The sequence below is a fragment of the Nesoenas mayeri genome (assembly GCF_963082525.1).
Source record: "Nesoenas mayeri genome assembly, chromosome: 2".
In the NCBI taxonomy this organism is placed as follows: Eukaryota; Metazoa; Chordata; class Aves; order Columbiformes; family Columbidae; genus Nesoenas; species Nesoenas mayeri.
In genome coordinates this window covers 118,140,299-118,164,517 of record NC_137543.1, presented here as the reverse complement: position 1 = coordinate 118,164,517, position 24,219 = coordinate 118,140,299, and the positions used below count along the sequence as shown (strand labels likewise).

The 24,219-nt window shown below is 40.8% G+C and overlaps 2 protein-coding genes across 3 annotated transcripts in view; one reads left to right on the top strand and one right to left on the bottom strand.

Annotated features, from left to right (window-relative positions):
* Window positions 1-14,910, top strand: part of DNAJC13 (DnaJ heat shock protein family (Hsp40) member C13) — a 55,734-nt gene extending 40,824 nt beyond the window's left edge. For both annotated transcript variants that reach the window (XM_080364266.1, XM_080364265.1), the window contains 17 exons: window positions 292-471; window positions 1,407-1,574; window positions 2,169-2,282; window positions 2,616-2,732; window positions 3,266-3,443; window positions 4,466-4,557; window positions 4,917-5,016; window positions 5,467-5,541; window positions 5,706-5,818; window positions 6,235-6,404; window positions 6,775-6,817; window positions 7,737-7,910; window positions 8,621-8,800; window positions 9,055-9,195; window positions 9,679-9,822; window positions 10,657-10,756; window positions 14,063-14,910. In XM_080364266.1, coding sequence (XP_080220392.1) covers window positions 292-471; window positions 1,407-1,574; window positions 2,169-2,282; window positions 2,616-2,732; window positions 3,266-3,443; window positions 4,466-4,557; window positions 4,917-5,016; window positions 5,467-5,541; window positions 5,706-5,818; window positions 6,235-6,404; window positions 6,775-6,817; window positions 7,737-7,910; window positions 8,621-8,800; window positions 9,055-9,195; window positions 9,679-9,822; window positions 10,657-10,756; window positions 14,063-14,160 — 2,187 coding nt within the window. In that variant the 3' untranslated portion in view covers window positions 14,161-14,910. The remainder of the gene's footprint in view (window positions 1-291; window positions 472-1,406; window positions 1,575-2,168; window positions 2,283-2,615; window positions 2,733-3,265; window positions 3,444-4,465; window positions 4,558-4,916; window positions 5,017-5,466; window positions 5,542-5,705; window positions 5,819-6,234; window positions 6,405-6,774; window positions 6,818-7,736; window positions 7,911-8,620; window positions 8,801-9,054; window positions 9,196-9,678; window positions 9,823-10,656; window positions 10,757-14,062) is intronic.
* A 1,550-nt stretch (window positions 14,911-16,460) lies between these two features.
* ACAD11 (acyl-CoA dehydrogenase family member 11) overlaps window positions 16,461-24,219 on the bottom strand; it is a 30,213-nt gene continuing 22,454 nt past the window's right edge. Inside the window, exons 14-20 of the mRNA XM_080338888.1 lie at window positions 22,935-23,001; window positions 21,362-21,447; window positions 21,112-21,183; window positions 20,086-20,240; window positions 18,141-18,257; window positions 17,607-17,716; window positions 16,461-17,117 (exon numbers count right to left, since the gene is read on the bottom strand). Coding sequence (XP_080195014.1) covers window positions 17,003-17,117; window positions 17,607-17,716; window positions 18,141-18,257; window positions 20,086-20,240; window positions 21,112-21,183; window positions 21,362-21,447; window positions 22,935-23,001 — 722 coding nt within the window. The 3' untranslated portion in view covers window positions 16,461-17,002. The remainder of the gene's footprint in view (window positions 17,118-17,606; window positions 17,717-18,140; window positions 18,258-20,085; window positions 20,241-21,111; window positions 21,184-21,361; window positions 21,448-22,934; window positions 23,002-24,219) is intronic.

Sequence of the window (24,219 nt, the reverse complement as noted above, 5' to 3'; positions counted from 1 at the left end):
CACCTTCTCAAAGTGTTTTTCTGCTAGTTAGTCAATGCTCCTTTCTAATTGTATGAAATAATTATTCAATTACTTTTCCTTTGAAGGATGCTGGCTAATTAGCCATGTTTTCTGGCTACCAGACACTTAACTTCAGCTGCCAATGTTGTTCTGTCTACTTCATTTTTTTATCTCTGTGCTGCTTAGGTAGTAGCCAAGAACTAACAAGTTTTGGCTTTGAGTCTTCGGTAAGGAAGCCAGTTGGCTTTCTTTGGTTACAAGTACTAAGGCAAACTTTTTCTCCTCCCTCAGAACATACCACGAGTAGCTTCTTTGGGAGTAGAGTGTGTTAGCTCCTTTGCCTTGGATTACTGGCTACAAACACACTTGTTCCAAGCTGGAGTTCTCTGGTACTTACTGGGTTACCTCTTCAACTATGACTACACGCTAGAAGAGAGCGGTATTCAGAAAAGTGAAGATTCAAATCACCAGGTAATGTTAACAAGGTGCATGCTTTCAGACACCAACACTTATTGCTTGCCATTTCCTAACAAAACAAATGTATTCAAAAACTTGTTAGAATCATTGAATTATATGAAAAGTAATGTTAGCAGAGCAGTTTTGGAAGGGCATTTTTGTGTAGTAGTGTAAATACTATTTTTTGGGTTTTGTGTGGGGGTATTTTGTTGGTGGGGCTTTTTTGTTGTTTTTAGCTGGGTTTTTTTGAGTAGCTCATGTTTTGAGTCCAAATATTAAAGCTGGCAAACTCTGTAGTTTCTGATAGACTTAATGCAAGAGATTTTTGTCTACCTTGAACAGTAAAAAAAGTAAATTTGAGCTAGCAGAAAGTCTTCTTTTCATCTTGAGGCTCAACTGAAGGGTTTGTGTAGTGATATAATGAACTTATCTGAAACACCTACTTTAGGACCATATTGTCCCTTTGCCCCACAGCAATGTAAGTGGCTTCACATTTCCATTTTCTTAAATGGTGACCCCCTAAGTATGGCATTTCTTCCGCAGCTACTGCATGAGATGAGCTTTCAACAGTCTGTTGTAGTTATTAACTCTTGTTACCATCATGAAAGGCTTATTATGCTGATATTTGACTGTGCTAGCAGGAACTGTTGTCAGATCAGAAGCTATTACACTGAATACCTTCTGTAGCTTTCAGCTCACCTTTGTGCCCCAGTTTTTCCTGCTTATCAGTGCTCCTATCTTGCTGCTTTTATTAAGCCCACAACACAGCGATCACACTGTGCTGTCTGCAGCACTTAGTGTTTTATTACACATCAGTGCATAATTAGTGATGCAGATAAATAGAGAATACCAGTTCTATTAATTCTGGTACAGAAGTGTGGGACAACTCTTTCTGGCTATTCTGATATTTCTTCAGTAAGCTCCAAGTGTTTTATAACTGTGTTTTTCAGGAGGTAGCAAACAGCCTTGCTAAGCTCAGTCTCCTGGCCTTGAGTCGCCTTGGAGGGTATCTCTCTGAAGAACAAGCTACACCTGAAAACCCAGCGATCAGGAAAAGCTTGGCTGGCATGTTGACACCCTATATTGCAAGGAAACTCGCTGTGGTCAGTCCTACTGAGGTACGCTTCTGTTGGGCAAAACTTTCTCTAGGGATTTAAGGAAGGAGTACCTGGTTACTTTGAAAACACTGAACTCTCTTAGACCAACCTGATACAGAGAACAGCACTGCAATCTTTATTTTTCTTTCCAGTTGGAGTAACTGCAGAGAAAATAAACTATTTTAACCTCAAACACTATGTACAAGAGTAATAATCTGTAGAAGTAATATTTGCAAAATGAATATCAGAGCAGAGAAGTTGAGTTAATTGAAGGCTTAAGGATATAATGATGATCGAGAGCAAAGGCTAAACTTCTAAAGTGGTGTCAAGGATGTCATTTACAAAGATACTGTCAGAAATAAAAGGAAAATCTGAACTAAGTGTGGCTTGAAGCAGAATGAGGAAAAATTAAATACAGGTTTTATGATACCAAAAAACTTACACATACTGTTTTTCCAGTATGTGGGAAACTTGAGACTTTAAAGTTGCTTATGAAATTGGTGTAGCTGTTGATGAGATTGGATTAACTAAAGTCATGAAGCATGCTACTTACTGCATGTAATAATCCAAAACTGTTGTAAATGTGTTACATCATGTAAATTCCTTATTTCTTAGACTCTGAAGATGCTGAACAGTAACACAGAGAACCCCTACTTGATCTGGAACAATGGGACAAGAGCTGAATTACTTGAGTTTTTGGAATCTCAACAAGAAAGCATGATTAAGAGAGTAAGATACTCTTTACTTTAAATTCCACTACTGTTTTTATTTTTTTAAACTGTTTCATGTTTTGCTACATCCACTGGTAATATAGTGGCATAGTTAATACAAGTATTCATTGTTGTCTACTCTTAAGTTGCTTTCTCCAGTAGTCTTAAAAAGAAAACAAAACTAAGAGTTTGTTTCTTGTAATGTTTCAGTCTGCCTTGAGCTTCTGACTTTTCCTAAAGCTTTAAGTTTTCTGTTCAAGTATTGTCTGTTTCATTATCTGGTTATAGCTTTACACTTTCTACAAGGTTTTTTTCTTCTATCTGAGCTCATGCTGTTTATTTCTACTTAAAGGGTGATTGTGACAAGAGCTATGGATCTGACTTTGTCTTCAGTGACCATGCAAAGGAACTTATTGTGGGAGAGATTTTTGTTAGAGTCTACAATGAGGTCCCTACCTTCCAACTAGAGGTGAGCTAAAACCTTCCTGTTGAAACTGGTATTTGGAATGTCGTTTCTTCCTCTTTATCTATCTGTCAGTGCAAACACAATGGAGAAAATACAAGATCTTATGGAAATTTCCTTCAATGTGATCAGCATGTTATGAGATCTCTCTATTGGAGCCTAAAAAATTAAAAAGAACGATGAGTTTGTCATAAGATGTGCTGCTTCAGATGTTGTTAATGTCTTTACAAGATTGCACTGCAAATGCTCAGGTTGATTCAGTAGTTTCAGGAGGTAGTGATTCTGCTTAGTGCCTTTGCTGTCCATCTATATGTATGGACAAACATAAACCTTAAGAGTGCTGTTGAAGCAGTGGCAGCTTTCTAAGGATGTATGTTTGAATGTAAATAGGGTTAATGTTACAGTGATTATAGTAAAGTGTTTCCTGTCTGGAAAAAAGGGATATGTGACAAGCGGGAAGAGTTATTTGGATACACTTTCTTGTAGTGTGAATATTGTTGCATCACACAGCTAAAAATGCTCTCATCTCTAATTTAAAGCTTCCTAAAGCATTTGCTGCAAGCCTCTTGGATTACATAGGTTCCCAAGCACAGTACCTTCATACGCTGATGGCAATAACACAGACTGGGAAAGTAGAGTCCAATCAACATGGAGATCGGCTACGGAGAGTTGAAATGGCCCTGGAGGCTCTGAGAAACGTGATAAAACACAACCCAGGTAGGCTTAAAACTGAACTTCCCTGGTAGGCTTTCTTGTGGAGAACCTCTGTAGTATTTTTATGTTCCAGTGAGAAGGAAGCGTGTGTTGTTGGCTAACAGACTTCAGCGTTGTTGCTAAGCCATATAAGCTTATCCTTTTGTTGTTTTTTCCTGGAAAACATTATCAGTAGATATATTAAAGTTTTGTGTGAAATCCTAACCTTATCTATTTGTTCTCTGAAACATTGGGGTTTAACTCTAATTCTGGCCTGCTGTTATCAGGAAGACTTAAACCTGTTGGATGAAACTTTCTGTAATTCTTTGGATCTTTATTGATATTTAAACTTCCTTAGATCAAAAAGAGATACTGCTTGGGCTGAGTATTTGTTATTGATGTTACTGAGAGTGGGCAGCTAATACCAGCAAAGATTTATGTGCAGATATTAGTGTACAGACTAGAAAAGCCTGAGATGTATAATTAGGATGTTTTTCTTCTGTATTTATGTTAGCTGTAAAAACAACTCATGCTGCTATTTTGGCTTGTAGTAACAGCTGATTAGGTGGTTCTCAGACTGGATTCTCTGTATTTGGCAATTTTAACCTTGAAGGCAGCTGTTGCTGCTGCAGGTAGCAACCCTGCTCTGAGCTGGGAGAATCAGACAGGGCAAGTGTTTTTGAAGCCAAGAAGTACTGATGATCAATGATAAATAAAATAACTGAACTTGCTTAGTTGTATTCTAAGAATGCAGGTAACTAGGTGGTTCAAGAACTAGCTCAGTTACTTGCCTTAGACAGAGGAAGCGTCTTCTAGTTTTGAAATATTGTTGAGCTGAGACTTTGTGGAAGCTTGATTAACAGACAGGATTTCGTAATTTTCTAATTCTGTAGCAAGTGCTGTCCTATGGGAGCTGTTCTGACTACTGTGGCAGACTGTCTGCAGACATGTAGTCTTCACTTCTCTGTATAGTGAAATGTGGGCTTGGGATGGACTTCGGTGAATGCTTTGTACGTGGAGAGAACAACTTATTTGGTCTCTTGCAGGTTCTGAATGTGAATGCATAGGTCACTTTAAGTTGATATTCTCCCTTCTGCGTGTTCATGGAGCTGGCCAGGTGCAGCAGTTGGCTCTGGAGGTAAAAAAACAAAAGAAAACACTTCTTCACCACCCCCCTCTCCCCCCAGAAAAACCAAACCCCAAAACAATAATCAGCATAAGCAAATCTGATCATGTAACTGTTAGAGTAACACCTAAAAAGTATCAAGATTGGGGTTCCAAGGTGTCGGTTCTTCCTTGGAGGAACAAGTGATAGCTTCTTGCCTGTGTCTTTTCTCCTTTCTTCCCTGAGGTTAAAAGGCGGTTTGGTGGCAGGAGTCAACACTGTAAATATTAGCTATATTGGCCCGAGAGGTGACAGATTTCATCATATACTGCACTTTCTGGATGGTGGCCTAACAGCTGGAATATAATTGTGTTGTTTCTGATCATTTACAGGTTGTGAACATAGTAACAAGTAACCAAGAATGTGTCAACAATATTGCTGAGGCAATGGTTCTTGCTAACTTGCTGGCACTCCTGCATTCCTTACCTTCAAGTATGTACTGTATAATTTGTGGTCTTGCGATGCAAAGGGCTGCCAACTCAGAAATTAATTAGAATGCAGCTGGCTGAGCTTACTACTGAGCTACAGGTTAAAACCAGCATTTCAGTGGGGATTTATATGTAACCTGTTTGTCTTCAATGTGTGAGCTGAAACATGAGCTGCAAGTATTCAAATTGTCTTTGAATTGTGTAGTATTTCATTGGCTAATTCTTTTAGGGAATTTAAGTAGTAAACATGTAATTAAGAAGTTCTGCTATACTAGAACATATGATTGGTTTGACATTACTTAATTAACTGAATTAGCCAGAAGTTCCTAAGCTTGCAGTTGTCATGGACTTCATTGCAGTTTTAAACTGAGCTTAACAGAAAGCTGTATCAATTCATCTTTGATTAGTTATAACCTATACGGCACAAAATTCTTAATACTTTTTCTTTTGACAGGTCGGCAGCTTGTCCTTGAAACTTTGTATGCTTTGACATCTAGCACAAAAATAATTAAAGAGGCCATGGCAAAAGGTACAGTGCTACACCTATAGCAAATACTTCTGCAACACTGGACTTAAAGTAAATACAGTGGCCAAATCTTACTTTTCCCTTTAGAGTGATCAATGTGGAATTGGTGAATTCATACTACTCATGACCAGAAAATAATTTGACTGTTTTCCTATCTCTTTGTACAGGTGCTTTAATCTACTTACTAGATATGTTTTGCAACTCGACTCATCCACAGGTCCGGGCCCAAACAGCAGAGCTCTTTGCCAAAATGACAGCAGATAAATTGATGGGGCCAAAGGTAAGAATCTTAAGGGCTATTGTTGGAACTCCTATTGTGATATTAGCTACCTATCTATAAAGACAGAACAAAAAACCAAAAACCTCTTCTGTGATTGTGACATTCATGTGAAGAGCAATCTGGCTTTTTCAAAACCGTTAATTTTGAATCTGGAAGCAGACTTCTGGAAGCAGTTGTATTTATCGTAACTACTGTAAGCACTTTGGTTTGTAATTACTTTAATACTAGATACCTAGATTTCAGACCTGTCATTGGCTATTGCTGTTTAAAATGACAGCACTGCTTTATTTTGTGGCATTGTGTTCTAGCAGTTGGCATTTTCACACTACAAATAATTGGACTTCCTGGAGTTTCTCTATTTTTCTGTCAGGTCGTCTTATGGTATACTAAATGTCAAATTCGTTCATCCTTTCCAGGTTAGAATTACATTAATGAAATTTTTACCTGGAGTCTTCATGGATGCCATGAGAGACAACTCTGAAGCTGCTGTTCATATCTTTGAGGGAACTCATGAAAATCCTGAGTTGATTTGGAATGACAGCTCCAGGGAGAGAGTATCAACAACAGTTCGAGAAATGATGCTTGAGTATGTGGAGACCTTCTGACTAAGTATATCCTTAACTGAGATGCTGTTTCAGTGCTAGTAAACCAGAGTTGCTCTAGAAGAACAGTCAGAGCTCTGCCTGTAAAATGTAGAATCCTTGCGAGTCAGACTTCTGTGAAAAGAAACTTGTTCCCTGATTGTATATTGTACCTGAAACTCAGTATCACAGTGTGGTTTGTGCACAGTCCAGGTATTTGCTCACTGCTATAAGATTTAGGAGGGGGTTACAATGAGGAGAAAATGGGCTTTAGGAACTGGAACTACGTCGCAGTGATGGAGGGAGACTGAGGTATCAAGTAGGGAAGACAACTGCTTCTTCTACTGCTCACTGAAACTTACTTTCTTTTTAAAGGCACTTTAAACTTCAGAGGGACAACCCTGACACTAACTGGAAGGTAAAAGCATACTGTTTCTGCTCTGGGTGCGTCCAGGGAGATACAGACCAGTTGATAATATGTGCATGTATGTAAATCTCTGACAGGCTTTCCTCTTAAAGTACCAACAGGAACTCACTGCTGTGCTAACATAACTGTTTTAAGGTTGAATTGATGCTTTCTTTACATCTTGTACCTTGAAAACAGACACTTTATTGGCAGTGGTTTCACCAGTAATGCTCTGAATCTTCTGATAGTTCAGGTCATTCTAAAACTTATCAAAAGTCAGCAAGAAAGGAAGATACCGGTTTGCTGGAAAAAGTCCTGTCATTTATTACAAAGATGTAGTAAATGTGCCCTTAGGAAATATTCAGGAATGTTAGTAAAACTCAGAGTTTCAAAAATTATTCTCCTGAGCCATTCTGTCATACCAGGTCCATCAGATGTTTCAGTCTGTAGTATTTCCCAGTATTTGTGAAAGGCCAGGCATGACTTCTCCCAACAGTGGTCAAGTTGAGCACTAAAACAAGTTCTAAGCTCATCCAGGATGGCTATTTTGATGCAGGTGAAAACTGGAAACTTCCCTGGATTGATGAGAAGTCTTTCCCTGAAATGTGCAAGCAAGCGAGGAAAGGGCTCTTTTACCAGCCTTCTTGCTGGTGCTTTTTGAACTAGTGTTTACCCCTAGTGTAGTTGTAGACGCAGTTACTGTGGTGTTTGAGAGAAAAGTTCACGTAGTAGTACTGCTGGCACTGCTCTTTCTACTCTTACTTCTTACTGCATGTTTCTTCAAGATGACGTGCTTCTTGGTCTTGCACAGCTCCGTTTCAGAGCCTTCAGTTCAGTGACCCTTAGCTCTTAGAGTCATGATGTTAGAGATACAGTTGCAGCTCTCGCAAGTACACTTGCCAATAACTCCTTCTGCTTTACAATTCAACAGCTGCCTGAAGACTTTGCAGTGGTGTATGGCGAGGCAGAAGGTGAACTTTCAGTGGGGGGAGTCTTCCTAAGGATTTTTATTGCCCAGCCGGCCTGGGTTTTACGGAAACCAAGAGAATTTCTCATTGCACTGTTGGAGAAGTTTACTGAACTACTGGAGAAAAATAACCCCCATGTAAGATGATTTTTGTGATTCTGCTCTTTGAATTTGTTTAGCAGTCTTAAGCTACTAGTCTTTTAGTATCTAACTTAGGTTCTCACACATTCTTCCCAACAGGAATGACTATTTTTGGTCTGCTTTCTGATTCCCTGTAAACGCATGTAGATCTGTTTAGGCAACTTCTGAACATAGTGCTTTTAAAGTCCCTGAAGCCACAGAACTAGGTTCAGTAAGTCTTAGAGGCTTATTTTGTGGTAGAGATGCAGCCTAACAAGTGAATTATCTTTAATTATTCCATGAATGACCAACCTAAGGAAATGGCACTTGTCCTACACTGCCTAGAAGTTTTCAGCTCTTAACACTTTTGGTGTCCTTCTGCAAAACTAACTTCCCACTCTGGTGTAAACTATGTGGCCTATACAAGGCTGCCACCTAACAACTAGTGTCATGCAGTAGAACTGATTTGTTACAGGTTGGATGACAGCAATGGTCAAGTCAGTAACTTAATGATATTAAAAAAACTGAATTTTAAACAGTGTTCTGACAGATTCTTGGTTAGACTTGCAGCGTGGGAGACTAACTTGCACATTTCCAAAGCAAAGTGATGTGCTAAAGGCATTAGGGAAAAATCTATAATGCAGAACAAGTGAGAAATGTTTGCTATGATGGTGATACATAAGGCTTTACTGAGTTAATACTTTCTGCTGTTCTTTGGTTTTCTGCAGGGGGAGACTTTAGAAACCATTACCACAGCAACTGTGTGCCTGTTCAGTGCCCAGCCTCAGCTGGCTGATCAAGTTCCTCCCCTTGGTCATCTGCACAAGATAATCCAAGCTATGAATCACAAGAACAACGCCATTCCTAAAAGTGCCATTCGTGTCATGCACATATTGTCTGACAATGAGGTAATGAATCGTTGAAGTGCTCAAGGGGAGAAAAAAAACATAACTGGAGTTATCTGCATTGTTTAGTAGTGTTCTTAGAAGGGCATTATTCTAACTATAAATATTGTGTACCAGATGATTAGGGACTTATGGCTAATTAAGGAGGAATTGATAGATTAAAGACAGCAAAAATGTATCATCTTGCCTGACCATATCTGCCATAACTGCCAAGCTTAGCATAAAATAAAGCACTCTGGATGTTTCTGTCTCTGTAGCTTTGTGTTCGAGCAATGGCATCACTGGAGACCATTAGCCCTCTCATGAATGGAATGAAAAAGAGATCGGATGTAATTGGTGTAGCTTGTGAAGCACTTAATCGAATGTTTCAGAAGGAACAAAATGACTTAGTGGCCCAAGTAAGTAGTACATTCTCAGACTGTAAAAATGTCATATTTATACATTTAAGTGTCTAAACTCTTCATAAGGGCACAGGTACGATTCAGCTTCAGTGTCCAGGAGGCTTCCCAGAAGCCATCTAACTACTGTGCTTTTCACATTGAAGTCAACAGTCAGCCCTTTATCCAAAATGCAGACCCCTGCAAGGCCATTACCCCAGCATTGAAGCTTAATGCACAGGGTGGTGTTGGCTTATGTCTGCTGAGAAAGCATAACGTAGGGATGCCAGCTAATTCAACTGAGTTTACACCTAGATGGAGCAGAACTGCTGGACAGTATCCTTGGTTTCTCTTGTATTTGTACAGCTCAGGAAAAAGTGAGTGGCTAAACATACTTAGTAACAGCTGTTGGCACTTTTGGTTCATACTAATGCCAGTAATGTAAAACACCTGCATGGCACTTCCTAGTCCCTGTTAAGACAACTCATTTGGGTTTATTTGCAGGCTTTGAAAGCAGATTTGGTCCCTTACCTTCTAAAGCTGCTTGAAGGTGTTGGTCTTGAGAACCTGGAAAGCCCATCTGCAACAAAAGCTCAGATTGTTAAAACTCTGAAATCCATGTCTCGCAGCCTGCAGTATGGAGAACAGGTAAGTACTGCCAAGGAAGGCCTTAACTGGACTTTGTGCACTTCGAAGATCAAACTCTGAACATCCTTTGTTTAATCTTATGGCTGTGATGTGTGTTATTACACCTAAAATATTAACATCCTGGAACTACAAAGTCATTATGGGTTGGAACAAATCCATCTCTTTCTTGTGGAGAAGTCACTGATTCAATGCATGTGCAGAGCACTGAGAAAAGAGACAAATCCCAAGTGCAGAACTGCTCTGTGTACTAGTAGGCTTCTACTCAGAGCCCCTAGAACTTGTCAGAAATGCAAATAGCTCTTTTGTTGGCTGGATAAATACTGTTGTAGACAACTGCAGAAATGTTATGGCAGTATATTCAAGTTGGTAAAATTTGTCCTGGTAACTGTGTGTTAGTTCTTGGTGCTTTTCTCTTAGGCTTGTGATGAAAGCTTTTTCAAGAGGGGTGAAACCAGGCATAGGTCTTTCCAGTAAGGTGGCCCTGTCTTCTGTAGTACAGGGAAAGTAGTGTTCTACCTCAGCTCTAGATGCAGAGCAAGTGGCTGCTTGCAGGGTTTCTTTTCCTTGTCACCTAACTGGGGAATAAGGGAGAAAGTCAAGCTGATAAATTACTTCTTTATGAGCATTCTGCATTGTGTTCAGCTGCACAATCCACATGGAAAAGCAAGTTGCTACAGTCTCCTTGGAAATGTGTGATACTGTATCATAGCCTAAACTACTGCCTTGCTAGTTGGTAATCCCTTCAGAATGGTTTGGTTCTAGAAAATGAGTTTATTCCTCTAGAACACTAGAAAGGTCACTTCCTCACTCCGTTAATCTCTTCAAATACTGTAGGTAAATGAAATTCTGTCCCGTTCTTCTGTGTGGAGTGCCTTCAAGGATCAGAAACATGACTTGTTCATTTCTGAGACACAAACAGCAGGATACCTCACAGGTGAGCAACCCTTTCCCATTTATGTCCTGAATTGTACTGAACTGTTATTTAATTGTCCGACTTGACTCTGGAGATACTGTTTATCCTCAGGATCTAGTGCCATCATGTGGCCTGAGCATTCAATGCTGTAAAAATACAGCAAATTTTCAAAACACTTATCAAAAGACAAACTCTTCTGTGGTTGAGAATATATTTTTCTGGGTAGTCTTTGCTGTACCTACTTCTAAAATATCAGAGCAATGGAATATGGACAGCAGGAATTCTTGAAAGTAACCTGCAGTGATGAAGCAGACATGTAGTCAGAACTAATGAAGGATGGAAACTTTCCATGCTTTCTCGGGATCAGTCTGCGTTAGTTGTAGAACAAATTGTTTTCCAAAGTTGGGCAGAGGAGTAAACTCTCTTCAAAATCACTTGGACTGTTGGCATTAATTGTGCCATGTCAATGATGCTGCTTTAGTGCTGGGCGCACAGTTGTAGTATTGGAGCAGGTTCAATGTTAGCAGCTTAGAGTGTGAGCCTGTGTTCTGCCAGACCCAGTGTGCTGGCTGGGTCCTTGTCTGGCGGGAACAACCTCATGGTGCCTGTGTTCGGAACTTGCAGCACAGACATATACACACCTGTGGTGCCCCCCCGGTTGAGTCCCCTCTTGGTGCCACTAAGGTTGAAATGGCAGCCCAGGGTGCCACCTCAGTGCCCTTCACAGTGTAGCAGAGCATTCTGGCCATGCGTGCTGTGCGCACACACAGGGAACTTCCTTGCTGGTAGTGGCATGGCGTGGCCATTATCCTAGAACAGCTACATCATAGCACATGAAGTTCTGGTCCTTCCCATGCTCATGTGCAGCACTTGACAGACATATCTTTAATGACTACATTCTGCTGTATCACAGTCCGAAACTTTGGTATCACAGAAAACGGGTTTTCAGATATAGCAAGTAATGTAATGACAGTGTAGCAAACTTTGGCTAAAGCAAAACATGCTGCAAACTCCTGACTGATGGCCATCAGCTGAAAAATCACTTGTTCTTAAAAGTTTAGCCTCTTGCGTAAGGTTTTTAAGTCCTTTTTGACAGGTCAATATAAACACGTATGTGCTGCATGGAGCTTTCTCATCTAACCTGACTTAAGAATCTTGGTAAAGCTTTTGAGCATAACTGAATTAATGAGGTCTAAATCAGATGGCCATATAGACGGGAAACCTTTTTGTGCAAGATAACTAGCATGTATTTTGAGAAAGTGAAGGAAGGGTCTTTTGAGTTGGGAATTAAACATTCTAGAAGCAAATGCTTAATATTTTGAGAGTAGGTACATTGCAGCACTTGATGCATTTTTCCACATGAGAAAGGCTCTGTGCTTCAGCACTGAGCAGGAGTTTTCTGTTTATTGTACCATCTAATGCCACTTTGACGAAGAACACTTGAACACTTGATTCAGTTGGTACCAAATTTCCTTGGTATTTCAGAAATACTATAAATTAGAAGTGTACAGTAAATGCTGGAAGATTACTGGCTAAGAACTAAAGCTATACCAGACATGGTGGGGCTTGAGACTGGGGAAAATATAGCTATCCAATTGCAGTAAGGCCTGTGCTGCATTTAAATTGCCTCATGTTTAAGTGCTTGCAAATGTAGAATGAAGATGCTGTACAAATGCAAAATGTTAGACGGAAACCAAACTACAAGCTTTGTTTTTAACCTGCCTTATCTTGTATTCTGCCTTATCTCTTGCTTCAAATTGCTTTGCTATTTGCACTTCCCTTGAAACTTCCCTTGCTTATTTCTCTTCCCTCAGGTGTCTCTTCTCCTTCCCTTCTAACTGGCAGCAGTCCCCTTCACCTGCGAAGTGGGCTTTAGATCTGCTCTGCCAGGCAGCTTGCTAACTTCTGTGTAGCTCTCTAAAGCAGGTAGATACCTTCTTGCAACAATGCACGCTGCACTCGCTGCATTCCGAGTAACAGATGCATGTCATAGAACTGTAACAAATGCGTGGTCCCAAACTGCAAAATGCTGATCAACTTGCCTTCTTCAAGCACACAGGAGCAGAAAACTAACAACTGCAGTGGCTGGTACTACAGAGGAACTAAACTGCTGAAGTATGTTAGGGATCCTCCATAATGGAAAAGTTTGAGGGGTTAGGGAACCAGTGGCATTTTTGGAGTAGGACATGTAAAAGTGTGTCTGGCTCTTGGCAGGTACCACTGATGGGCTGGCAAAGAGAAGTCCTCTCCTGCAGCCACGCAGCTGCTTTCACCGAAGGCACCGCTTGCCTTGCTCTCCTACTTGCAATAGTAGTGTAGGACTGTCTGCACAAGACAAACCATGTTCTGGCCCCAGGCTCTAGTGTGAGAAGGGAGGGTGGGGCATGAAGAGAGAGTAAATTCAGGAGAACTTGGTGAGGATGACTTAAGGAGGGGAGAGTAAAGGACCCCCTAGAACTTACCATGTTGAAGATCCACAGTGTAGGTTGAAGGTCCAATACCAAGTTGTCACTGTATTGATGGAGGAAGATGTTGAGGGTGGCAGTTTTCTACAGTCAGTCTGGTATGTTTTGCTGTTGAAAACCTCATGCTGCAACATGAGTTGTTTTTATTGCATTTGTTGAAAGTTTCTGTATGACTAAATTTTAAACTCCAGGCTTTGAGAGGTGCTTTTGTCTGTAGTGTAAAACTGACCACCCTTATAGTGATCAGCACAGATTTATTAATGGTAAGGATTTCTCTAGCACTGATATGAAGAGCTTCTGTATCCCAAGAATGCTGTCACTTTTTCTAACTCATGGCCCAAAGAGCTGCCTAGACAAGCATAAGGCAGTTTTGCTTGTTTATGGGGCAGCCCATTGAGCTTCCTTTAAATATGTAGCTGGGAAAGCCTTTGCAACACTGAAAGCATAAAGGTGGAGCCCAGTAGTGGAATGCATGCCTGAAGTCCTGTCACATCTGCAGCAGGTCCTGTCCTTAGCAAAGGAAGGCCACCCACTCTTTCCTGCCACTTCAGTGGTGTAAGGTGAGATGGATAGTGCTGGTGGCTGGGGTATTTTTGTAACTCATTTGGCACATCAAAATGAAAAAAATGCTGAGCAAGTCCAAGAGTGGTCTCCATGAGCTACTCCACTTAGTGGACTAGGATGCCTTAATTCCTCATGTTCCTAGAGTCCAAAGAATGTAAACTAAAACTCTTCTGTGTTTTTGTTTAAGGTGTCTGGTTGACTTGGATGATGCATTTGAGTGTTACCAGAGGGAATAAAGCTGTTCATTTGCTCGTTAAAATCAAAACTAATCACCAGCATTCTGTTTTCTTCCTGAAAGGCCCTGGAGTTGCTGGTTACCTTACTGCAGGGACGACATCATCTGTAATGCCCAACGTACCACCCCCGGTAGACCATGAAGTGGGAGATGTCAGCTAAGGACTGGAAATGCTTGTGGAAGAGACAGAAAGGCAGACTGGCCAGTGATGAGGAACGGCACTTTCCTCTAACACACAGAAGTGAACTTGCTGCCTTTCCAAGTGTTTAATGACAGTGTTATTCCTTTTTCTATGACTGTTTGGGTTTTGTTTTTGTTTTTTTTAGGAAAAAGTCAGTGATTCTAACTATCACACTGTAACACAAGAAAGCACTCTGTGGATCAGCTGAAATGGGTACACAAGATTTTTTTTCTTGTTGTACATAAGCACATTTTGTTCCTTTATATTTGTTTACAAGACTGTGAATCAAACTTTCCTAGTTTTTCTATTTTATGAATTAGCATGACTGGAGTTGAGCTACAGTCTAGAGGAATTGGGCTAAAATCACTTCGACCTCACCGCCCCCAAAAAGGGCATCCCTTCTTTTCCCAGTCTGATGTGATCACTCCCATTGAACATGACTTGCAAAGGGGTTTGTCCCTGCACCAGTTCACTGATGTCCTTAATCATTAACATTATCTTCTTCCTGAAATCAAACAGCATTAGACATTTGTATGTATAACTGGCTTGACCAAATTGACAAAGCTTCAGCAAAAAAAAAACCTTAAAGTTGACATGTTATGTAAGAAACTAGTGTAATTGTGAAATGTTCTATACATTATCCAGTATATAAAAACTTTCTATATTGAGTGTACATTATACAGATCATTCATATGTACATAAAATTTTAAAATAAAGGGAATTAAGAGCCTTGTTAATGAGATAAAGGTGGTGTTCTTATGTAGCTGTTCTTTGAAGGTATGGGAAATTAGGGTGGTCAGAGACCTTAATTTCAGCCTGGCTAAGTAGGGTTCCTGGGCATTCCTGCTTAGAAAAAGGTGTGGTGCAGGTTTTGACAGCCTGGAGCAGAACTCCTAAACCATGGGCAGTAGTACTGTACAGGCAGTTTTGTGTTGGAAGTGCACTTTGACTATGGACTTGATGACATTCTCAACTTTCTAGGAAACATTCTTGGCAGAAAGCAAGAGGGAACAACAATGGATGGAAATAAAAACAACAATTACATTATAATCTTGGTTTTACATATCATGAATTGATACGAGGCAAGAAACCTATTTGCAGAAAGCCTTCAGTTTTAGGTACTCTGAACAACTGCCACCCTGACTGACTTCCACAGCCTTTGCTGGAACGCTCTGCAGGTGCATGCTTGGCTGTGGCTCATGGATGGAAGAGGTTGCAGCTTCATCCTGAAGACAGAGCCAAGCAGGGCCTTTTCTCTCCATGCTCCTGCACTGTGCTAAGGAGGTTGGTTTGTTCATGTATAATAAAAAGGAAACACTTGTATCCTTAAGCTGAAAAGTGCCTGTCCTACCTTTCTAGGAAGTAGAGCTACTACCAGTGCAGCATACTGTGTTCTGCCTGGTTCTGTAACCCTATGAATTAGTTCTTCTGTAAGCAACTGATGTTAAAAGAGGATTGTTACAGAAGCAGAGCTGAAGAACTCTGGTCTTTGAGAACTTCACAAAGGTGTATTTGGCATAAATACCCCCTTTTGCCAAAACTAAGACCTACCCCAAAAATAAGCCCTAGCATGATTTTTCAGGATTTTTGAGGATGCTTGAAATATAAGCCCTACTCCAAAAATAAGTCTTAGTTACAATTCATTTAAAAAGTCAATTTAAATAGTGTCCAGGCAGCTATACATGTAAAAAAGTAATAAGTTTTGGAGAAAAAAATTAATATAAGACCCTATCTTCTTTTCAGGGAAACAGGGTAGCAGAGCCTATTTTGGCAGCAGAGGAGGCCACAAACTGCCCTGTGCAGGTCACTGCTAGTTCCCGCTGCAACTTCAGCTCCTCAGTGGGGAAGGCACCACCTCTGCTCAGACTTACTAAGGAAAGGAGCAGCTGGGGTGAGGAGGAAATGCACAAAAGGAGACACAGAAGGAAAGATGCAAGGGAAAAGAGACATTTATAAGGAAAAAGCAGAGGAATGAGAAGCAAGGAGTAGTTTCCAACTGCTACACCCTGTCCCCAGCCTCACCTGAGAGGAGGTGGGGGAAGGACTGAGTGCAGCCTTAGTGCAATGGAGAGCAGGAACCTGGGGAAGAAGTGGGGCTGGACTGAGGCTGAGCTTTGGAAAGGGAAAAGAAAGGCATTACTCTTAAGTGTTCAGTTGTCATCTAGTTAATAATTAAAAGCTTATCCTAGCTTGCAATAGCCTAAATTGGGTGAAATGGCTTTGCGTAAAGTACAAGGATAAAGAGGACTTTGGCTCAGAGCCAATAAAGCACTTCAAGCCTGTTAGAAGATACATTTTATTTAGTGTTATTAAGAATCCAGACAAACTCCGGTATATAAATCACATTCTTCAAACCTTTAAAAGCAAGTCTCTTGTAACTGTTACATTTAACAATCAGAGTGAGAAAATATAAATTGCATCATTTTTTCCCAGGTAACACATGATAGGATGAAATTGCCTCAAGTTGTGCCAGGGGAGGTTTAGATTGGATACTAGGAAAAAGTTCTTCATGGAAAGGGTTGTGAAGCATTGGAACAGGCTGCCCAGGGAAGTGGTGGAGTCACCATCCCCGGAGGTGTTTAAAAGATGTGTAGATGAGGTTCTTAGGGACATGGCTTAGAGATAGATTTGACAGTGTTAGGTTATTGGTTGGACTCACTCAATGATCTTTAAAGTCTTTTCCAACCAAAATAATACTGTGATTCTATAAGCTAGGATCAAGTTTCTGTATTCATCCAATTTTACCTTAAACAACATTGTTGCACTGAAGAAAATCTTTCCTACATCTTCCATCCATGTGAGACAGCTTTATGCTGACATCATTAGATTTTTGCAGTCAGCCGCTTCGACTGATCAAGCAGTTCCCACCTTGCAATTGTGGAGAGATGAACTTCATCGGGCCCATCTGCCAGGCGCAAGGTCCGTATATAAGCAAACCTGTGTGGGAAGAGCTGAATCAGCGGTTGATTTCTAATCCCAGTGCAGCAGCAAGCCAGTCTGACAGCAGGAGTTCTCAGCACTGCTTTTGCTATAGCCACCTTTTTAACAATAGTCTCTTTGAAAAGAGCTATTGCACAAGAGGTACAGCACAAAAATCATCCTGGCAGGGCTGAGATGTGTGTGGGCTGGATATGCTGAAGATTTGCTTCTCCCCAAGGCCAGAAGGGATATAGGAACAGATCCTCTGGGCTGCTGATAAGACATATTTTCGGTCCAGTGCCAGCTTTATTTGTGTGTGTGTTTAAAGGTAAAGCTATGCAATTGCATTGGAACTGAATTATAAAAGCAATTGGTTTAAGTTTTATAGTTTAAAGGCATATGGGACCACGATTTTGGGCTACTTGAGGTGAAACAGCATGTACTGGGTGTTATAAAATTATCTTAAAAGGAATGCTTAGAATCTAGAGATAAGCCTGTCTTACTCACATTAAAGCCAAAGGAAAATCTTGGGAAACTCCAGCTCCACCGCACACTTGGATTGCACAGTCGATCACTTTAAGCACAGCTCGAGGGACAACCACTTTGGTCATGGCTACCTGGAGTTAAAAAAGAAAACTCATGTTATCAGTAATTGTTTCATAAGCAAGTGAAAATGTTTACCTAACAGTTCTGCTGAAGATCGGTGTCTCACAGTACATTCTTTCCTCTTTGGACTGGAAGAGAACTCTGCTTCTCCTGTTCTCTGCATAAGGTAAAACTACTGCCAGGAGAGACAGTCACCCTGAAGTATCTCATTGTGCTGAGACAAATGAGCAATATTTGAACTACTTTAATTTTTCAATACTTTATCAGACTGATCTCAAGGTTTCTGATTGAGAGTACTTCGCAATGTCACGACAAGGCCATCTCTTTTCAACATGAAGCTATGCTCTACAAACAGAAGGATGTAACTTTTAGCAGTACGTTTTCTGTTGGTATTTCAACTGTTTGAATGCACAGATACTGCAAAGAAAAATTTACCTCTTTTCTTGCTTTTCTGTTGCCGAACATGTCTATCTTGCTGGCTGTTTTCAGCGTAAGCAGTCGAGCCTGTTCTATGCTAAGGCGGCATTCGGCGATCCAGTGGGCAATGACTTCCTGCAGAAACCAAAGCCAACAAGCACAAAGTCACTTGGTGGTGCCTGGCGTGTCTGGGCGAACCTCCCCCGAGGAAGAGGCCTGTGCTCCTCAGCGTGTGTGCGTTCCGCCATTTAGAGACACACGTGAGCAAATGAAAGCTGGTTTGACGTGTGTAATGTAATTCAAGGAAAAAGAGGGAAGACAACACTTGACTGACAGAAATACTAAAGATTGAGCTGTTATTTTCCTGGCAGGAAAAAGGAAAAGGGGGGAAAAAGTCCAGATTCTGGTGAAGACTCGTTTTGTGGTCAGACCTGCTGCCTGCTACCTGTTTTCCTGAAGCCCTTCAGAGCCTGATGTTTACTCCCTGCTGTCCTTCACCCGCTACCAGGACTCACAACCCTCTCTCGGTGTAACAGGCCCTGCCGTAACAAAACTTTATCAAGGGGTGATGAAAGAAGAGAGGAATCAGTTCTGGTTCTCTTCAAACACTGGTGGCATGTTACACACCCAAGCAAACAGCTGCAGGGTGGTGGCTGCTGCATCTGTCTGTGATGATAAACTGTCAGCTCCCTTGATCCAAACAAGGTCTCTAACAGCCCTTCCCTTCTCCTCTTAGCAAATTCTCCTCAGCAGCCAACATAACCACAGCAGAAAAAACAAGTTAATGTGATGCTTGTCAATGCAAAAACAGTTTGGAGCCAGAGCCAGCCTCAGGTGCACCCTCCTGCCTCAGCAGCTGCAGGAGGCACAAGCCAACGTGCAGCGCTTGCTTCAGTGCAAAGTCTGGGAGCTTGGCTTTGCTTGTGCCAGAAGAGGTGGTGGTGACAGTGAGCCTGTCACCTGAGAAAGCCAACAGCATCGCCTCACCCTTAGCTACCCCGCCCGAGCTGTGAGGGCTTACACTGGCTCTGCAGCTGCCCTCCAGCTCTTGCTGTGGCATCAAACGTCAGTTTTACTTTAATGAGCTTCTGAGAAATAGAGTGCGCCTCACCCAACTCTCGTGAATTCTAGGCTATAGTCATGAATGGAAGTTTGGCAATGACGTGACTGGAAAATAGATATATGTAAGATTACTCCCTCTGGATCTGCACAAACAATGTTCTATTAACCTGTGCCAGACACTAATTCAGATTCCTCTTTCCGTTGCCTTTACTTGTTTTTTCCAATAAAATCATCCTATCTTTTGGAAAAGAGTGAGGAACACTTGAAATGTGATAGGCCAACTACTAAATGCTGATCGCTCCTATAAAAGGCAGATTGGAATCTTTTTATGATTCTAGCAAGCTCTCTCTCACGCAACAGTACATCAATTCCAGAACAAGACAAGACCAAAATCCCAATGGAGCTGTGGTCTGGTCTGTATGGTTGTAAGTAAGTAAAAATACGTGACCAGAGAAGTAAACTTTTAGGCAAATTTCCACTCTTGAGTGCCTCTGGTAATCATGAACAGAGCTATCAAGTGACAAATTCAATATGCAGAACTGTGGAATTCAGATTGTAAGTACAGAAACATAAGCTGTATGCCTGAAAAAATACTTGTCCAAACTGCTCAATGACAGCAGACAAAAAACCCCAACAAACATGGTGGCAAAATATGTATTCAAATCCAGCAAATGATACCCAATTCACTGCAAGGAAAAAAAATCCCATATATGCTATAGTCAAAACTGGTAGCTACACAATGTGATTTTCTCCTTTGCCACCTGAGGCACTATGAATAGGAATTCAAGGTCGGGGCACATCTATTTCAGTGTCTGTTATGAGAGTAACTCGGTTCTGTGTGGGAAAATCAACAGGTAGTGGCTGGAGCACGTGAACTGAGATAACGAGGGAATATGCTTACATGGTTATGCAGTTTCTTCCCGAAAGTTTCTCTCTGTGCGGCACGCTGGCACAAGATCTCTAAAGCGGCTTCAGCTGCACCAAGGGACCTCATGCAGTGATGAATCCGGCCTGGCCCAAGCCGACCTTGAGCTATTTCAAAGCCCCTGCCCTCACCTGGTTGGAAAGAAAAACAAGCACATGCAGAATCTTTGATTCCTGCTCGAAAGGAGCTGTGTGAGCACAAGCGGCCTCGTAGCACCACAGCTACAAGCAAGCTTCTTACAGTTCATTTTGCAGAACCGTTTTGCTTGTTTACTCGAACTAGATCTATATTGACACACTGTTAATAATACAGCACAAAGTACACTCTAAGATGGTTTATGAGAGAGTTTGACTTACATAATTTAATTTAAATTTTGTTAATCTTACATTGAAAAATACATCTATGAGATTTGGTGTGAGAATCTGCGGGAAGACTTTGAGGTTTCCGGGTCCTTGGGCTACTAAAGAGAAAAAGCTCTTTGAGAAAAATAAAGACAGCAATGTATTATAAATCCTCATTTATTCTAAGTGAGACAAGTAGAGCAAAGTTCTCCCTGCACAAGGTCACTGTGCTGGCCTCCTCATTCCTTCATTTCATTTCTTTTCTTCAGTTCTGCTATGTCTGCAGGCACCCAGGCTCGGATGACCACAGACTACAGCAGAATGCTCTTTCTAAAAGTCTGTAAAGTGTAGAAGAACTGGTTTTGGTGAATGAATGCCACCGACTGACAGTATCTGCTTTGTCCTGCTTCAGGAAGGTGATTTTCGCATGACAGCTACAGCTGCCCTGCTTCCTTCAATCACCTTTCTGCTCCACACAAGTTAAATTCAAGCAGCAGGTAGACTGGTAGAGTGTGCTCCCTCTTACTTGTGTTTGAGTCCATGGCTCAACTGACCATCACTGTTTACAATAACATATGGCGATTCATAAAAGAAACCACCACTTCATAAAACTTGGTTCACTGCTGTATGTGTTAAAAAAGAATTAATGCCTGAAACTCACCCAGTATGATATTGGATACAGGTACTCGCACATTGTTAAAGTGTATCTCAAAATGTCCTCCATGGATCTCATCTAAAGGGACAGAGAAAAAACAACAGCCCGGTAAAACAACGGAAGACAACAATACAGGCCTTCTGCAACATAAAAATTTTACTGATTTATTTAATATACAATATTTATTAGTATTACTACATCTTCTGAGAGCGCTAACAAATTAATACAAAAAGATCTGATAAATATTATCACCTACCCAGATAGCCAAACACTGAGAGGGGTCTTATCAGCTTCAGCCCTGGAGTGTTCATGGGAACAATGATCATACTGTGCTGCTTGTACCTGATCCAGACAAAATGCGCAAGTTATTATTAACTTTGAGCCTCCCTTCTGTCCCCTCCCTCCACTTTTTTAATCTTCTATCCTCCATTTAGCATTCACATAAAGCCCGTGTTGAAATTTCCCCCTACCTATGACAGCCCTCCTGCCTGCATGCAGTCTGGCTCAAGTGCTTCTACCATCCTGGAATCACCGGCCAACAAGCTAAGATGTCCTACTGGCATCTAATGCACCACAACCAAGTTCTGTGCAAGTACTTCTGTATCACCCAGTCAGTTCCCCCACCCTTGACTTTCTTTTTTGTTCTCAAAACATGTTTATCATCATCTTGGCTTGCCTATAGTTTAGCAAAACAATCCCCATGTTTAAATTCCTGCAGAATATTTAAGGTCAGTTGTTAGTCACACAGAACTGGAAGTGACATCCTAGGTCCCCGAGTTTAGTTTGCAGTTCCAGCACATGCAGCATCACATAATCCACTACATGAACTCCTATTCAGCTTCTAAGAGCTGAACTTACATAAGTTATTGCCAATGCCTGTACAGCCGGTGGACAAACCATCCTATATCCTATAAGCAAGTTACTGTTTACTTCTTAATGAAACCTAGCCAAATCTACAAACTTAGGATAATCAGTGGAATTTGGGCTAAAATCCAACTTGGAGATACAAATGTTTCAATTCTTTCCTATTACAAGTTGTGTGGTTTTAATGGAACCAGTCACGGAGCATTTTACTCATCACTTGCCTATGTTTTTGTAAAAGGCTATTTTAGTTCGGTAACAACAGTTAAACAACATGTATTTTTTTTAAACAAGAAGAGGGAAGTATTCTATTTACACATATAGGAATGGAATGCATAGGTATGGTTAAAGATGTGCAACACTCTCTGCTCACACAACTTCTCGTAACAAACATACCATGTTTCAAATGCTACTTTCTATACCTACAGATAACTTTGTGAGAAACTTAGTAGAAAACTTCAGGTCCCTGACGGGTCACTTGCACTCATTCTGTTCAGGGAAGCTCTGACAAGTTTTGATTTTATTATCATTTAAGCAAGCAATTCTTCTTCTTGTTGATTGTTTTATATACTACGCTTATGAAATAAATTGTAAGACAGAGATTAGTTGCTGGTTGAACAACTGATGCAGACTAAAACTAATGTGACCAAGATGAAGTTAGTGAACCCCCATAACATCTCCTGATCTAATTCATCATCCAGCTGTGCACACCAGAGTGAGCGCAATGCGGGGAGGGACACATGGCAACACAAGCTGGTGGCAGCGAAAAGGTTGAGAGGCTTCAGTCATCAGCAACTGGCAGCAAAACAGAACCTTGGTCAGTAACAGACACGTGTGCAGGTTTACAGCTCCCATAGAACTTATGCGCACATCCAACTGACCAAGGCAATTAATGGTATGTCACTTAACAATATTTCCTCTAAGAAACAAGTTTTAGGTAACTCTTCGAATCTCCTAGGAATCCTTACCTGGATGCTGAGGGGTTTTTGGTTTTGCCCATTACAATTGCAACTGCACAATTTGGGTTCCCAGCACCTTAAGAAAAGTCACAAACGAGAAAAGAGTTTTCAACAAAAAAATCTCAGTGTAGAATCAAATGAAGTTTCATGCTAATAAATCTTACTCTGTTCCTTTCGTGATACAGGAGCAAAAACACGCAATCTACTGTTTATGCTCTGAGTAATCAGACTGAAACAAAATACATCGTATTGCTTAACACGTAAAAGGGAATTGACTTGTGGGGAAGGGAACAATGAAAAAGCCGAACATCCAAACCCTCCAGGATCCAGCCATCATCTATTCCTATGAACAAGAGAACAAGAAGGTACTTGAAATGGAATCTAATTACTTCTATCTCCATTATAGCTAGGTAAATAAGTGTGACACAAAAGCACACCTGAAGGCGAGACACTGCCATTTCAAAACCAAAGCTTCTTGAACTATAAAGACTGGAGAGTCTATGTGGGAATTAAATGCCAACCACATTATAATCAAATCACGCAAATAAAGCTATAAGGGTTACCACGATGACTTTAATATGACTTCAATGTAACTTCTCTGGAATGAACATTTATCCCCCTTTTATGCAAATAATTATAGTTTGCACCTTAAAGAAAGATGTGAGTGGAAATCATTACCTGAAAATAACCTGCTAGCATTTCAAGCCATATATAACATTATTTGAGATATATCTTTGTAGCATAAAGCGAGCATCTTAATGTATGAGCCCTAAAGGTTCTACCATTGATTAAAATGCCATCATATTTCCAAGAGCCTTAATCCCCACAATTGTTTCCTTTAAAGGTTTCTTAGTTCAAAAACATGCTCTCATTCCTTTCAAAGTCTTACACAGAAAATAAACCTAGGGAAAAGTAGGCAGGATTCTACTCTACATATATAACAATCAGTACATTTTTTATTGCTATCTCAAAGCAGATGACAAGCTTTGCAGAGATTATTCAAGATTTGATCTGTAGCAACCCGGTTTGTTTTGAGGTCAGAAACAAAGACGACTTTTAAACTTCTCTGGCAGGTGCTATCACAAGGTTTGGGAGCCTCTGGTCCGGACAATACAACCACCTGGCTTGGAGCTGAGTTATTTCCTCCTAAGAGCAGCCACTGTGATGGCTGGGAAGCAGAAGAGAGATTTATTTCATTCTGATAAACACCGTGTGTTTTGAGGGCCAGACTGGTTGGCTGTTGAATTTCCTCTTTTGCAATATGCTATTCATCCATTGTTTTCAAGTGGGGTTA